The sequence below is a fragment of the Paroedura picta genome, chromosome 2 (genome assembly GCF_049243985.1).
Source record: "Paroedura picta isolate Pp20150507F chromosome 2, Ppicta_v3.0, whole genome shotgun sequence".
NCBI lineage: Eukaryota > Metazoa > Chordata > Lepidosauria > Squamata > Gekkonidae > Paroedura > Paroedura picta.
The window spans coordinates 30,833,563-30,850,866 of record NC_135370.1 but is presented as its reverse complement, the minus strand read 5'-3'; the positions used below and the strand labels follow the sequence as shown (position 1 = coordinate 30,850,866).

Here is a 17,304-nt window from a genome sequence, read left to right as displayed (position 1 = left end):
CTGCTTGGCAGCTGTGGGGGCGTGAACCGTGTCAGTGCTTCCCTGTAATCAGGAAGGACTGACGGAGCCTATTAGCTTTGTCAGTACTGGCCATCTGCTGTATGGCTAGGCAGGTGAAGAAAAGCAAGCATTAGCATCCCATGGTTGCTGAACCAGATCTCTGGATGGCAGCTGTGGTGATTTTCTCCTTGGGGTGGTGTACGAAGACGTACGTTTACCTCTGAGTAAGCGCCCTATCTACTTAGCAGGAGTTGCGCTGGGAGCAACAGCAAGTTAAAGAAGGGAACTGCAGACCAGGAGCAAAGTTTTGGCTCCGTCAACCTTTGCAAAGCTGAGCTGATGGAGCCAGTTTTAAACTGCTCGCTTGTTCCAAGAGGGAAGAACAGGCGGAAGGGAAGAACTCTCGACATACAGGGGACAAACAAAATAATTTTGCTCAGGTGAACACGTATGCCCGAAAGGCATTAAAAAGGGATGAGCTCAATCTTGTTGCATTTGAGACCACGGAGAAGCATACAGCACTTCAGTGAGTAAGTTTTGCACAGGGATGGCCAAACTGTGGCTCTCCAGATGTCCATGGACTACGATTCCCAGGAGCCCCTGCCAGCTACGATTCCCAGGAACCACAGTTTGGCTATCCCTAGAGGTTTCTTTTTTGTACCCATATGCACCAGCATGGTGTACTGGCACTTTCTTTTGGCTTGCAAAGCGTGCGGCTGCAGCACAGCCAATAAAAACTGTTGTACCTTCTGATGTCATCAGTGGGCGTGGCAAGGGGATGAAGGGCCAGGGAAAGCATTAGGTGAGCCAAGATGTAGCTCCCAGGCAAATGCTACAAACCCCAGTAGAAAGGACAGGCAAAGTCACACATGACCAACTGGCCCAGACCCCCAGCTAAAAGGTTCACCTAGCTCCGCCCCTGGCAGACTCTAATCTTTTATGGGAAGCTGGGTAGTGGTGATGTCTTGGGTGGCAGATAGGAGTCACATGTGCAGCTAGCAGGCAAGAACCCTAACTCACATACATAAACATAGATGTGCACTCCCTTGCCACATGTGCACTCCACTGCCACCGCTTATCACATGGCTGCATGCTCTTGGTCATGATCTCCAGGCTGCACATGGAGTCCTTCACAGTATGCATGCAGAAGGTACAGTCTCTGCAGCACTTCAGAAAATTTGAGGAGATGGGTAGCAGATGGATGGCTGTTAGGGAAGGGTCCACTGACAGTCAGGGACATGATGGCAAGTAAGTCCTGGCTCCTTTCTGTTTACCAAAGAGAAGCATTGTGTTTTATGCACGGGGCCAGGAAGTAAGCACACCAACACACCGTCATCACGTTCTAAATCCACTGAAAGCTGCCATCTGGCTGATGGTCCATGACATAGATAAGGTGTTCCCCTTTCTTATTCAATTTGGCTGCAATGACTTCATACAATTGCGTGTGTTGTTTATTAAAATTAACCATTCCAAGATCTTGCCATGCTTTTATGCTGGCCAGATTTAACGTTGTGCCATTTGTATTGCTGACAGGAAGCTATTGTATGTATTATATATATTCCAACTAATTGTAGATTTTATTTATTTATTTATTTATTTAAATTTATATACTGCCCTCCCCGAAGGCTCAGGCTTATATTGAAGCATGCCTGGATTTACTCTTTTTGTAAATAAACTCTGTCTGTCTGTCTGTCTGTCTGTCTGTCTATCTATCTAATCACATTTATATACAGTTGTCACCTGAGGCTCAGGACAAAGGTTGACCAACGGATCACTGCACAAGAAGCCAAGTTTCCTCTGCTTTGCTAATATGGACTGAGATAATGCCTGTGTATCTCTGACAACCTCTAACCTTTTTCAGTGCCTGCTGTGCTAATATGAAGGAAGAGTTGGTTCTTATATGCCGCTTTTCTCTACCAGGAGGAGTGTCAAAGCAGCTTACAGTCACCTTCCCTTTCCTCTCCCCACAACAGACACCCTGTGAGGTGGGTGAGGCTGAGAGATATTCCTGCCCAGTCAGAACAGCTTTCTCAGTGCTGTGGCAAGGCCACGGTCACCCAGATGGCTGCATGTGGGGGAGCAGGGAATCAAACCTGGCTGCACTCCTAACCTCTACATCAAGTTGGCAATAGCTATATGATTCATTAATTAACAGTACTTATTCTGCTTCTGTATGGCTTGTGGTTGACAAAGATGTGTTGTTTCACTCTTGTGACTTGACAAAGATGTGTTGTTTCACTCAAGTATCTACTAAGCTAGGGTTTCTCAACCAGGGTTTCGTGAAACCCTGAGGTTTCTTGATGGCCCTGGAAGGGTTTCCTCAACAGGTGGAGGTCAATTTTTAAAATATATTTAAAGTATTTGTTAAACATTTACCGATGATATAACTATATATAGTCATGTTGACTCATTCCCCTCCCAAAATGGCCAATGATGGGCTTACAGGGGGTGGTAAGGGGAGGAGCCCCAGGTGAGCATGTATACAGTTATGGTTCCCAATCATATTCTGCATGATTGCATCACTTCTAGGGTTTCTTGAAGCCTGAATAATATTTCAGAGGTTTATCAATGGTAAATAAGTTGAGAAAGGCTGTACTAGGCAGTCTCTGATTTAGCTGTTATCAGTCACCACCCTAAATGGCCATGTTCAACTGGATACAGGAAATGCCACTCAAACTGTATAGGAACTGTGTCTTTCCATTTCAAGACTGTATACCAGCCTTTCTCAACATTTTGACCGTGGAGTAATCACTGAAGTATTCTTTAGGCTTCAAGTAACCCTGGAAGTGATGCCAGGTGGCCCAACCTCCCTGGGGATCCTCTGGAATTACAACTAATCTCCAGACTACAAAGATCAGTTTCCCTGGAGAAAATGGCTGCTTTGGAGGGTAGACTCTTTGGGATTGGGCAGAGTCCTCTCCTGCTTGAATATCTTCATCCCTTTACTTGCAACAGCCTTCTTCCAGCCACTTTTTGCCAATGAGGCCCTGAGAAGAAATTCTGAGAGGGGGAAATGGGAGGAGCCAATGGGGGAGTGCAGCAGATTCAGCTCTTCCCTCCCATTCATTTTCTGTTGTGTGTGAATTCAACAAGGCCACTGCAGACCTTACTGGAGGGCTCCAACTGACTGCTGTAGAGATTTGCAAACACACTTTCAACCTTTGGGGACAGCCCTGAAGATACAACACGAATGATCAGCACCCCAATGCTAGTAAGTTCTACAGTGTTGTACTCATATTTCAGCTGTGAAACATGCTTTAGAGTTTCTGCAATGTTTTTTTTTACATATATGTACCTGAAACCTGGATTTATTTATCTAGAAACTATACATGCCCCCTCTCCAGAGTCCTGATTGAAGCAGGCCCAAGCCCAACGTGCTCTTTAAAACAAGCAAGAAGAGAGAAGAGGATAAGACCAACAAGTGTGTTTCAAGGGGGAGGCCATTCCAAAGGCGAGGTGTCACCACTGAAAACGCCCCATCTCTGTTGCTACCTGCCTCACTCTCTGTGGGGGCACAGAGAGTAGGGCTTGAGAAGAGGATGGGCAAGACAAGAGAAGGTGGTCCGTCAAGTACGACATCCCCAAGAAACTTAAGAGACTTCAGGGTAAGAACCAAGACTTGGAATTGTGGCCGGATACACAACACAGAAGTGAAATCAATCGTCTGGCATTCCGCACACCAATCCTTTCCCTGGAAGGATATATAAAAGCTGTAATGGTCAAGCAGCATGCAGTCAGAAATCTCATGCAAATACAAGGCACAGAAGAAAAGAACGTATAGAACAAAAATGTCATTGACCTGATTTGTCAGAGATGCTGGCTGGGACTGGCGTGGTAGAGCAGCTCGCATTACTCTTTGCGCTGTCCTTGGGAGCACCAGCTTTTGGTCTATTTTTTGTTGCCTCTAGTGCTTTGACCTTCTTGGCATGTTTACTTCCTTTGTAGTGGGCCTCGGCCTGGCTCTACAAAGGAGAACAAAGCAGGCTCACACTTCGTACCATGCAACAGATGATAATGGGGGTGGGGAAGAGAATAAAACATTCACTTTCAGTAATAGGCACCACATTCCTTCACATGACCAGATTTAGCTGCACCTCATTAATGACCTTGCATTTATGCATTCCTGAGATAAATATCGGATTCTGAAACGGCAATGCCAAACGTACGTTTTTGAGTCTGGAAACAGGAGACCCAGCCTTCCAGCTAATCTTACTTGAAATGGAAGCTGGGAGTATAAATATAGCAGATTTCGAACCTTTGTGATACAACCCCGTGCAGGAGTTCCTCCTGTCTAAGTCTCTAAGTAACTCTGCACAGGGTTGCACTGCTAAATAGCTCAATCCTGTGCAAACAAGCATTATCGAAGGTGACTTAATTCTACACGTATTTTTATAGCCCATTTCCTTTTCTTAAGCTTTATGGAGTGTCATTGGAAGCATGCAGCGGAAGGGCTTCTATTACTAAACGTTGTGATCTCCATACTTGTGCATGCCATAGTATTGGACAGCACAACTTGCGATGCACTGAAACTGAATGCCGCTCACTGCCCGCCCTCCCAACATGTACACAATGTTTTCCAAGTCCAGGGGTAGAACCAAAATGTTTTCTTGAATGTCTGGTAGAACACTTTATATGGGTGATGGGCTGCATTAGGTTCAGGAAGACCCAAACTGTGTCCACCTGCTCTGGTACATGGGACTAAATATTAGCTCTGTTACAATAGTAGCAAGCATACACGTTGGTGAATACACAGCTTCCAAGGCTTGGTATGCGCTGTTATGTTGCTTTTAACATTAGACCCAAAGGAAACTTGGCATCAGAGTTTGTCACTTTTAGAGAAGACAAAATATGATTTAGCTGTGACATTCTGTAAAGCAGTGGTTCTCAACCTGGGGGTCGGGACCCTTTTGGGGGTCGAACGACCCTTTCACAGGGGTCGTGGAAGGGCGAGGAGCTTGGTTGGGGAGGGGGGCGCTGCCACTGCTGCCACTCCTCCTGAAGGCACCCACCAATTTATATACAATTTATAACCAATTTATATACAATCATGAACAATGAATCTTCACGTCATTGGTCAGTTTCGGTTTAATTTCCGTGAAGGAACACTTGCATAATTTTATGGTTGGGGGTCACCACAACATGAGGTGTTGTGGCATTAGGAAGTTTGAGAACCGCTGCTGTAAAGAAAGGTTGAAAAGGGCACAATCCGGCTACAGCAAAGTACTTCTATGTAAGCAAAGCGTGAGGCTGAACTCTCCCATCAATGGTTCTGAAATGGATTATACTCAGAACAGCTGCTTGCTTTAATGAACTTTTAAGACTCACTTTCCTCAACTTTTAATGTTGTAAGTACTGAAAACAATGTAGGGGCACAGAAGTTTTGGTTGGAGAACATTCAAGGGGGGAAAATGATAATGTTCAAGCATAAAAGATACAGTTCATTCACAACACTCGCATCATAAAACATTTGCTAGGAAATGTTCAGTGTAACGCTCACTTGCACGGCAGCACCTACGAGAGGAACTGTTTTAATTAGACATTTAAATTAAATTCTAGGCCTAATTGGACTTGGGCCATAGGACCAGATATGGGAACTTTGCATCTATGTATCTAACAGCCAAGGGCTTCCTTGTATGCATATATATTGTATTTCCCCACGTGGAGAGGCAAATCTATACAAAAGGGCCAGTCATGGTTTTGATATAGTGTTTTGCCAACCTGGGAGAATATGCAGAGAACCCCCTAACTTGGGGGTACAACCCAACTAAAAAGCGAGTTGTGATTGCACATATGCAGACGACCCAATTTACCAGAGTTCAAATGGATCTGAGGTTGTAACAACACAAACAGGCAAGCACAAATTTGCCAGCAAAGGTCACAAGGAGCAGGTAAGGAGGGAAGCTGAAGCCAGCTCCTGCTGCCCTCTCCTCCCACCCGTTTGCTTTCCCCCAATGAGGCAAGCTGGGGCGGGTAATATGTAGGAAACAATTCAAAATAGTAGGGGGTGAAGGGCCAGGCAAACTAAAGTCAGCATGTAGGGCGGAGACTGGGACAGAGTGAGAAGTAGAGGTTGTGGCAAGGAAGAGGAAAGAGTATTTTCCCTTTCCTGCAAGTCCTTATCTACCAGCTCTTTGTTTTGTGTGCAGGAACACATACGGTATTCTTCTAAGGCTATTATTATTAATAAATTCTAGAAGCTCTGATCAGGGATCTCCCATAGTCTCAATTAGTTTGGCATTTTGGTATAACTGAAACTCAGACATCACCTATCTAGTAGGGATGGTTCCTTTGTATTTTTTTTAAAGGTATGCAGCACCTTCCTTGAATACTTGTTTCACCATTCTAAGCCCCTGGGAGTTGGATTCCATGACTCTGTTCTACTAACAATGGAAATCCTCTTCTGACACCTTTGTTAGCGGAAACATGCCCTCTCCCAATGGAACAGGGCCCCTCGAGCCCGTGGAAGGCTCTGCTGCTAAAATATGAAACATACATTTAATTATTTAGGAATGGGTTTCAAATGTGTACTTGTGCCTTTATTGAAATATATACGTATTAACTAAGTCAGTGCCCGTGCTGTAGTTCAGGCTAACACAGGGACTGACTGGAAATACGTATTCTGTATTTTGGCAAAATTTGCTCCCATCTAGCACATTCAGAGCAAAGGGCACATGAGAAAGCATGCTTCTCACCAGTGACACAGAGAGACGGGCCCACGTATCAGTGCCCCACATACAGAAATACAATGCAAGGGATGGTTCTTGTACCATGCAGAGAACACGGTTAAGAATGACATTTGCTACCATACATTAGGAACACTGCCTTGTGCGCACTGGTGTTAAAAAAAGGAAAGCAAGCCGTAATAACGAAGCACAGAAACTTTTCTCAACATCTCCGCCAAGTCCCAAACCCTCTGGGGGTGTCGTTAAAGCTTTGTTGGTACAGGAAGGGCAACTGTATTAGTCTCAATGAAACTAGGTGCTACTGAACCATCACCTTGGGAGAACATGAAATAACAGAGTCTCATCACTGGGATGGAAGTGAATAATGGAAACACATGGCATGGAAAGGCAGGAAAAAATACAGACATTATCTGAGGTTAAGTAATGGTCCTCATTACATATACTTGCACCATGTAAGTCACTGTGGGTACAAATGGCCAATAGTTAGACTAAGGAATGTGTAATGAGAAACACGAACATTTCCAGAAGAGAAGAGACTGCATCTATGTGCCCACTTGTTCTTTCGTTACAGAACTGCTAAAAAAAAACCAAAAAACAACCAACCAAAAAAATAAAAAGATAGGCCTAAAGATAAAACGTTAAATGGGGGAGGGGGAAACATATCCTGAAATCCAATAACCCATTGTTAAAATATTGACTACAGCACTTATTGCAGACATGCTAATGGTGACGAGGTTGAAAACTCGTTTACTGTTACAATATTAATCACTTATACCATAAATAATTAGGGAAATGCATTAAAGAATTGGCAGCCCAATCCTAAGCATGTTTACTTGGAAGTAAGTCCCACTAAGTTCAGCAGGATTTCCTTCCTAATAAACCAACGTAGGAGAGTATGGTTAATAGAATAAATTCACTATTTGTACATACAATATTCAAAGAGACACTCATCTGTTCCAAGCAAAAACCATCAATTTCAAAGCATTCAGCTTCTGAATTCATCCTCCTGTAAATAATGTTTAATATATATATTTAAAAAAATGTTTGTTGGGAGGTTTTGTACTCTTTTTTTTTAAGTGTCCTTGGTAAATTTATATTTTTTTGTTTTCATAGGGAAAAGGTTTAGATCCCACTGCTTTCTCTATGGGTAGCACCGCATTGTTCTTTGTTGTGATCTCCACAGCCTGGCCACTCCCTTTAAGGCTCTCTAACTGCAGCAGAATAGTAAGGCCATATTTTCCATAAACACAACAGCTATAAGGTCTGTTGCAGATTCAATGTCAAACCACAGTTTAATTAAACTATCTGTGGTTTGTGCAATCGTCTGAACAAAGGCCATTCCGCTAGATTGAATCGAGGTGGGCGGGTGTCAAACCAGGATCTGAAACCAGGGTTAAATCTGGTCAATTTTAATAGCTTTTATGGATCTTGTTGTCTGTATTTTGCCCGTTCTATGTTGGTGTCCCATATGTTCGTGTGTTGTTTTATGCCCTTTTCTTTGCTGATGTGCTATTGGATTAAGACGGTCTTATTATGTTTTGGGTTTAATTGGTCATCTTTAATCTTAATTGCTTTATTCTGAGCTTTATTCTCACCTTGCATGGCAAAGTGAAAGCATTCTAAGTAAATAATAAATAAATAATACATAATAAATATTCTGCACACTTAATCTCTTGTCTGGTTTCCCTTTAATCACCCTACGCTGAACTCCAGAGGTGGAAGAAGGCCTTCCGAAACAGAACTCCCGAAATTCTCTGCACTCGGCTGCTTAAAAATGTTCATGGTGACTTATCAAGAACAAGGCTTTCAAATGGATGGCTGATTGCCAAAAAGACGTGCCCCTTTAAATATTTCAACGATAACTATGTTTATTGCATAGCTTGCGCTGTTGGAAAGGCCCAAGGCAGAACAAAAAAAGCTACAACGTAAGAGACAATAGGTGCACCCAAGAGAAAGGCTTGCTCAACGCGGAACTCCGCCCAAGAAGCCTTTCTGCTGATATTTGCAATGGGGATGCCTGCAATATCAGTCCAAAACCTACTAGACTGTCTGTGATTCACTTCATTCTTTCCTCATTTACTGTACATGAAACCTGTTGGAAACAAACAAGCCCAGACAGATTGAAAACTCGTCACCAAAGTCATTTGCACAATATATTAAAGCACTGCCGCTCATGCATCTGAGGGCTGATTATGACACTTCAGAACAATTGCCTGATAAGGAAAGAGAAACGCACCGAACAAAAGGTCTCCTGAGGCCGAACAATTTCGCAACTGAATATTGTATGAATTCGGCAGTCGGTCAAGGAGTGGTGGTGGGGTTTCGATGCATGGGCTGCTTTTCGTCCAACAAAATGTTTTGTAAGTGTTTTGACGGGGACATTCACAGTGATTTCAAACAGAACAGGTGTGTACAGAAAAACGAACCCAACTGATGAGTAACTTAAGGTTTAACTGGAAAAATATATTGATGAATATATTGTCACACTTGATGGTTTCACCGCCTGATCCTAGCCATTATTCCATGGTGACCTAATTAACTGCAGGCTTGTCTATCCCAGACTTTCTACCAGATGGAGGTCCTTCTGGGAAGCAGAGCTAGGCAGAGATTTTGGTTGTGTGTCCATATGGGTCTCAGGCATTAAACCATTCAGCCAGCATTAGCTTTTTTGCAAGCATCTAGCTCCTTCTGTTCATTATTTTCTAAGTTTCTCGATACACAGGATCTGATAAGAGACTCACGCCCATCCCTTTTGATGAGACTTTGAAAATCCTGCATCAATGAAATATTTGATAGTTAGGGTGACAAAGGCATACCGATGGTTCAGTATTACCTTTACAGCTCCATTTGAACTCAGCACAACCAATGTGCAGATGTAGGGCTTTATGTTAATGGAGTCCCCTTAGTTTACATAGAACAGGAAAAGGAGAGAATAAGAAAAAACATGAGGCACGAAAATATTTCATACAGTGAAAGAATAATAAACTCTCATCTCACTCATGGGTTATTTCCCATAGCAGAAGAATTAGAAACAGGTGTGAAAATTGCTTTATCCAATAATCTGCATGCTTTGTTAGAACTAGGCCAGATACCATGGCCACTGTGGTGGACATAATGACTACGGGCAGTGCAATTGAAGAAAAGGAAGGGGAGAGATGTCATGAAAAAGACTTCAATTCTCTTTCCTTCGTTCATTGGAGGCCCCATTTCCACATAGTTCTATTTAAGTGCATTTACACTGTAAGAAATAGCAGTAGCTTGCTGAGTTTTCTTCTTGTTGCTGTTTTCTTAACCCCTGTTAAACATTAAGTCTGAACATTCAAATTACGGTTGCAGTGGATGATGTCAAACCACAGTTTGCATGGGTTTGCAGTAAACCATAGTTAAGCAAGTTTCCATGTCTCTCTACTTCCAAATTAATAGATGTCACTGATGTCTACCTTTGGTGTATGTTAGGGGTGGTTAAACTGTAGCTCTCCAGATAGCCATGGATTACAATCCCCATGAGCCACTTCCAGCAGCATAATGGCAGGAGCTCATGGGAATTATAGCCCATGGACATCTAGAGAGCTACAGTTTGGACACCCCCAGTATATGCAATGGGGAAACATAATAATTGTGATGTGACCTGAATCACACCCCATTTATAAATATCAGAAATACTGAGAATCCAAGCAAATTATTCCGAACATTTGGAAGCAAAAGACTGGATCCTTATTCTAACCCAGCTGGAAGCACTGGGAAAATGAGGAGCAAGAATAACTAGACTATCTTGACTGACCCTTTTGTATTCAGCATTTCTACTTTCAGGCAGCCATTTCAACTTCCCATTGGCTTCAGATAGATTTTATGATTTGATATAATCATGGTATCTAATTGCCTGAGACTTCCATAATCCATAGTCGAGCAAGGAGTGGATAAACTGTGCTTGTATCTACTGGCAATCGGACAGGGCAGAGCTGGCATAGAGGAATTGAGGCTACAGCTTACACGACAGGTAGGTGGTGCCAGCAAAACAACAAACTTTACAGGTAACAGAATGAGTATTTATTGATAGTTCAATTTATAAACCACCCCTCCCCAAAGATGAGTTTGGGGGAGGTTACAACAATTATATATATTTTAAAAACTATAAAACTGTAAACACATAATAAAATACAACAGATCCCACAACAGACACAATTTAGGTGGCAAATTCAGTAAATATGATGGTAGCAAGTCCCCTATGCAGGGGAGACCTCAGGGGGAGGGGGGGCTCAAAGAGGAGAAGAGGGAAAACCACAGTATTTCAAGGCCAGCTGTATCTGTTGGAAGTCAAGCACAGTGGCTGAAAGAAAAGGGAAATAGAAAATTGCCCACACATTCTCCTCAAGTGTTGGCAGTCTAACTGTTCTGTGGTCAGACAGACTGGGGAAGAGGGAGTATTTGTTTATACTTATATGCCACACATCTGATGGAATTCCTTAACTAGTTGGAACTAGTTTTTAGTCTAGTTTATTGAATTTCAATCCCACCTATCCGGAGACTGGCTCTAGGCAGTACATTTTTAATACATTAAAATAAAATAAAAACAATTTGAAATAATGGTAAAACGACTTCAAATGAGCTGTTAATAGTAAGAATGTCCGGCATCAGTAGACTGATGTTCATAGCTCCTGCCGTCTAGGTCAGGCAGCGGTCTGGATTTCCCAGGATCAAATGCTGAATAATAGTATGCAGGAAAGGTGGGGCCTATAAGAGTTAGATGTTTCACAAAAGCTTCATCTTGCAAGCCTTGCAGAACTGTGCCAGCTCTGACAGGGCCCGGATGGTCATTTTGCCCTCAACAATAACTCCCTCCCCAAAACCAGAGTGAGAGTTTAGGGATGAGAAAGGATCAGATTACCTCTCCCCCACTCTGGGTCAGCCACCATGTCTTAGCTTAACCTACCTCATCAAGTTATTGGAGAGAAAATGAATGTGGATCGCACTGAGCCTCACGAAAGTAAAGGTAAAGGTATCCCCTGTGCAAGCACCGGGTCATGTCTGACCCTTGGGGTGACGCCCTCCAGCGTTTTCACGGCAGATTCAATACGGGGTGGTTTGCCAGGGCCTTCCCCAGTCATTACCGTTTACCCCCCAGCAAGCTGGGTACTCATTTTACCGACCTTGGAAGGATGGAAGGATGAGTCAACCTTGAGCCGGCTGCTGGGATTGAACTCCCAGCCTCATGGGCAGAGCTTCAGACTGCATGTCTTACCACTCTGCACCACAAGAGGCTCTAAAGTAAAGTAAAGCAGTGCAAAAACCTAAACTGAGGTAAAAGCCACAAAAATAACGCCGTGAAACATGAAGGGGGCATGAAAAATATACCATTTGCATTAACATTTAAACCCGATATTCAGGACTGAAAATTCATGTGCTTGGAATCCATCTGTGAGGGAAGATTAAAAAAAACAACAACAACAGATGTCACGTATCCTTTAACTACCTAGATTGTAGAAGGAGACAGCTATTCTGAGCTGCTAAGACAGCTATGCTTAGACACACTGTCAACTGAGTCCAGTGGGAATTGCTTCTAAGAACTGCAGGAATGGGAAACATTCCATTAAAAATAATAGCTTGAAAAGGCCTGTTCCCAAAAGACATGCCAATCCTGTTGCAAGCAGGCTGGTGTCTTGCCAGAGACCATTTCGCAGAGATCTTCGAATGTATGTTCTACACAGGACGTCATGACAACGACCCATGATCGCCTGAAACATGTGCCGGTAACATCAGTATGAAAATACCTAGACTACGAAAGGCATACTGGGAGAGGAGAGCCAGAGAAGAGTGGAAGAGGCAACGCAAAGGCCCATTCCGCACAGCGGTGGCCACACGGAGCTGCTGCCGGTGTGATGCTGTGTATAAAGCTCTGCAGTTTACTGTGTCCCCCACAGGGGATACATTTCAGTGCCAGATCCACTCTGGAGCCGAAATGTGTCATCCCGCTGAAATGTGGTCCCCCCCCCCCCCCAGGAAACAGTGCGGAATAGGGTGCAAAATAAAAATGAATGCCCTGGTCTGCCCCATGGTGTGGCAAAGCACTACCAAGTTGCCCAGGGCATTCTTTGCCCCCTCTGGGCCACCGTAGGGCAAGGAGGAGGGAAGGCAGCGATTGTGGTAGGGAGTTGGACGTGCAGTTGCCAAACTGCTTTATTTATGTTACATGTTAATGTGCTGTAATGTGTTGAGAGAGCCCCTTCCACTTAGGACTTTTATCACCTCCACTGGCTCCCCAGGGCTTTGACAGAGAGCCAGCATGGGGTAGTGGTTAAGATCGGTGGATTTTAACCTGGTGAGCCAGGTTTGATCCCCCACTTCTCCACATGCAGCCAGCTGGGTGACCTTGCGCTCGTCACAGTCCTGATAGTGCTGCTCTCACTGACCAGTCCTGTCAGAGCTCTCGTCCCACCTATCTCACAGGGTGTCTGTTGTGGGGAGAGGAAGAGAAGGAGATTGTAAGCGGCTTTGAGACTCCTTTGAGGGTATAAAAGCGGGGTATAAAAACCAACTCTTCTTCTGAAGCACAGGATATTTAAAACAACAACAACAAGGTGGGTGTTAACAAAGAAAGTAGCAATAAAATAGTTTGGTCCACCCTTGATCTTTTCATGAGCTATAGCTACGCTGCTCAGCGAGTGATTAAAAAAACACCACGGGCAACATTTTAAGGAACTTTTGGCCACTAGCTCAGTTAATTAAAGGGCTGATCTTTTAAAATCACTTCATAGTGTGCTTTTAATCAGAAAATTGTTACACTCATGTTAAGCTGATTTCGTCTTTTATTACATCCAGCTGACGTTTCTTAACGCTGGGTTTTAATGTGCATTTAAAAATGTTTCTCTTTTATTATATTACACTTTGTAAGCTGCCTCAGGTAGGTCCTCCAGGACAGGGGGCCTAAAAATGCTCTAAAACAAACAAGCCAACAAACAAAGGAGACATGAGCCACGTTAATTTGAAAGTCACTTGTCTGAATAATATAATTAAAAATCATTTTGAGGAGCGGCATTGGGCTTTTTGCAGATCGAAATTTGGAATCTCCCTGGAGCTGCCAGTTCTTTTGGGAAACAGCTGGAAAATTTGTGGGTGGAGACTGAGGAAGGTAGGATCTTTTTTTTGGGGGGGGGGACTTCAGCGTAATATAATGTCATAGAGACCACCATCCAAAGTGGCCATTTTCTCCAGGGAAACTGATTGCTGTCATCTGGAGATCAGTTGTAAAAGCAGGATCTCTCCAGCCCCAACCAGGAGTTTGGTGACTCTAGATCCCACCACGAGGAATGTTGGAGTGGCTTGGATCCAACCATCTGTTATGTGGCCTTCCTCCAACTTAAGTGCCTCTTAAGTTACCGGAAGACTCCTTAGACCAGTGGTTCTTAACCCCCGAGGGGTTGTTTGACCTTTCCCAGGAGTCGTGGTGGCAGCATGACGCTGGCCTCTTCGGCACCACTTCGGAGCTCACCGAGGCGGTGAGGAGGAGGCCAATCCCATGCCACTGCCATTCCAGCCACTGCTTCCGCCTCTCCTGTGACACTGGCCTCCTGGGTGCCGCCTCTGTAAGCTCCGAGGCAGCACTTAGGAGGCCAGGGCCCTACTGCTGCCACTCTGGCCACCTCCACCGCCATTCCACAATCCCTACAGGGGAAGCAACGGCGGCATGTGCGCATACGCGCCATCGCTGCCCCTGTGGTAGAGGTCGCAGGGTGTTTCCGGTTGAGACCCACTGCCGTAGACTGAAAGCAGACTTCAAACTTAGGGCTTTTATCAACTCCAAGGCCTGCAAAAGGGAGCTCCTTTACCAGGCATTTGCCCGAGACCGACCAAACCCAAATAACATCCACAGGTCCCCTTCAGACATCCCCTCCCTGACCTGAACCAGTCTGACTTCTCTGAGGGCCTTAGCTAAGTTACCGTTCCTGTTAGATTGTTGTTGTTTAAGATCACTGAAATTGTGTTATTCAGAACCACTGTTAGATTATTTCTGTCGTATTTGACTATGTTATGTTAAGTTGTTCCATGTATCCCCCCGTGATGTTATATGTAAACCGCCCTGAGCCGTATGGAAGGGTGGTATAAAAATCTAATAAATAAATAAATAAATAAAAATAAGGTAAGGTAAAGGTATCCCCTGTCCAAGCACTGGGTCATGTCTGACCTTTGGGGTGACACCCTCTAGCGTTTTCATGGCAGACTCAATACGGGGTGGTTTGCCAGTGCCTTCCCCAGTCATTACCGTTTACCCCCCCAGCAAGCAAGCTGGGTACTCATTTTACCAACCTCGGAAGGATGGAAGGCTGAGTCAACCTTGAGCCGGCTGCTGGGATCGAACTCCCAGCCTCATGGGCAGAGCTTTCAGACTGCATGTCTGCTGCCTTACCACTCTGCACCACAAGAGGCTCTAAATAAAAATAAACTTAAGCCATAATTAAAAGGTGTAAACACCGGAAAGAACGGGTGAATAACTGAAAAACCTTTGCTCAGTGGACTCATAGGATCAGGATAGGACCCACCTCGTTATCTGCTACAGCTATATTCTTTCTTGTAGAACATACACACACAAAAAAAACCCAGTGCATGTTATACACATTATCCTCCTGCTGCAACTAGTCTAGAAGTAACTGGTGAGAAAAGGGATTCTAATGTCAAAAACCTTTCAGGGTGATATGCTGCACGAAATGGGACCGTATTACCACCCACTCAAAATGTGCAGCCGTTATTAAAAAAAAATAATAATCATGTTCCTTGTGTGCAGGCTGAGACTTGCCTTCCAAAGCTGTGACTAGTCTGGGTAATGACATGCAAATTAGCCCATTCCCACCCACTGTTCTTCAAATGCGTGCACGATCAAATATCTGCCCATTAACCGTTTGATTAATCTGCCCTTTTAACTCCACTCCAAAGTTGGGTGCGCATGGGCGGGAGGGGGGGGGGAAGCAAGGAAGGCATTATAATACGAGAAAAAGCTGTCTTCTTTCACAGCTATAAATATTTTAGATTTGTTTCTTAGGGAACAGCAGCTATTCCTTTTAGAAAATGCTTTTTTTGTTTGGGGGGGAATGCCGAATTTCCCAAGTGGAAATCTTGGCTTGAAACCTGAGATCGGCATAAACACAGAGAGACTGTTACCTAACCTGCAAGGGGATCCGCCCCCGTGAGGCTCAGGGAACTTGGAGAGCAATGGAGACAGAAGGTGCAAGTGGGTAACTCAAGAGGATAGTGTGGCTGCTGAACTGTGTGGTTGGAGAGGGTAAACATGAATGACCAATTCGTTCTCAGTAGACCCCAAGCAATAGTATTTTGGCATTTTGGCAACCTGTTCACATTTTGTTTATGATGCCTTTAGTCCACACAAGGCTCAGAGATTTATCACTGTGCTCAAAAATGCTCCTGGCCCTGAATATAGGAGTGGTTTAAGGATTCATGGGGCCCTAGCAGAATACAATTGTGGAGGCAGCAGCCAGACTGGGTGTGGAGAGAGCCCACCACGGTGGAAAGCGGTGTCACTTCAAATGTTCTTAAAGACAGGGGTAGGGGAGAGGCTATGTCCCGGATCCATGGTGGGAAAGGCACTGTGCAGGACCTCTGGATGTGCAGGGGTCGTAGCACATGCTTACATCTGAAGGGCCCCTGCTCCCTCCCTCCCAGAACTCCCTCAAGGCGCAGTGTTCCTGGACCTGTTTGTACTGTTTGCACTGTTACAATTATCAGTTAGTAGTATTAATGTTACAGTTATTTATATGTTATGGATTGTTTCTTGTATTGTTTATACATTTTATGTATAAAGCTCTCTTGACCTCTGATCCCCAACACTCCCAAGTAGCATTACACCCTTTTAAGTCCATAGATTTAGAATCATAGAATCAGGGCTGTTCCGCATTCGTCCAAAATAGCACAATGGTTACTAATTGAAATCGCTACAGTTTTGCCGTTATGCACAACGTCGTTGACAATCTGCAACACTCCTGAAACCGATCCGCAAAAAGCGCTTCGTTGTAGCGCTTTCAGGGAAATCCCAAAAAGTGGATTCACCCTCCGGAAAGCGCTACACTCCTGCAACCAATCTGCAACACTAGCGGGAAAGTTCTGTGCGTTACCATTGTTGCGGTTTCTGCAAAGTCCCTCCCCCTGGCTCTCTCTTCTGATCTTCCGGCGAAGCGATCGCCATTTTTTTTCTCCGAGCGAGCGGAGATCAATGCACCGGCAAGCCTTCGTTTACCCAGTGAGGCTTCCCCGGCTGCAGTCCCTCTGTTTAAAGTCACCAAGCACAAGCAACACAGAGGCCCGTTTGCTGGTTTATTTTCCCTTTATTTTTCACACTGTTTTCGGCCGAAAATTGCGCCCATGAAGGGGGGGAAATTTTTTTTTTCACTCGGGGAGAGCATGGCAACGATGAAACGGCAGCTCAAACACCACCTGCTAGCTGGATAGGTCTCTCCGTTGCAACGAATCAACGCATATTCGTTGCAATGGGTGTGGTTTTTTTTTTTAAACCTTCCTTAAAGGGAAAGGGGCTGTTTGGGAGCATGATAACGGCCGCCCATTGCCTGCTTGACGGTCAGGGGCGGGACACAGCTCAGCAATAGCGCTTCCTGGCTAG

General features: G+C 44.5%; 1 protein-coding gene across 8 annotated transcripts in view; it reads right to left on the bottom strand.

Annotated features, from left to right (window-relative positions):
• The window catches only part of ZNF385B (zinc finger protein 385B), a 281,902-nt gene that overhangs the window by 37,575 nt on the left and 227,023 nt on the right, over positions 1-17,304 (bottom strand). For all 8 annotated transcript variants that reach the window (XM_077319563.1, XM_077319559.1, XM_077319561.1 and 5 more), the window contains one exon: positions 3,800-3,962. In XM_077319563.1, the coding sequence (XP_077175678.1) occupies positions 3,800-3,962 (163 nt within the window). The remainder of the gene's footprint in view (positions 1-3,799; positions 3,963-17,304) is intronic.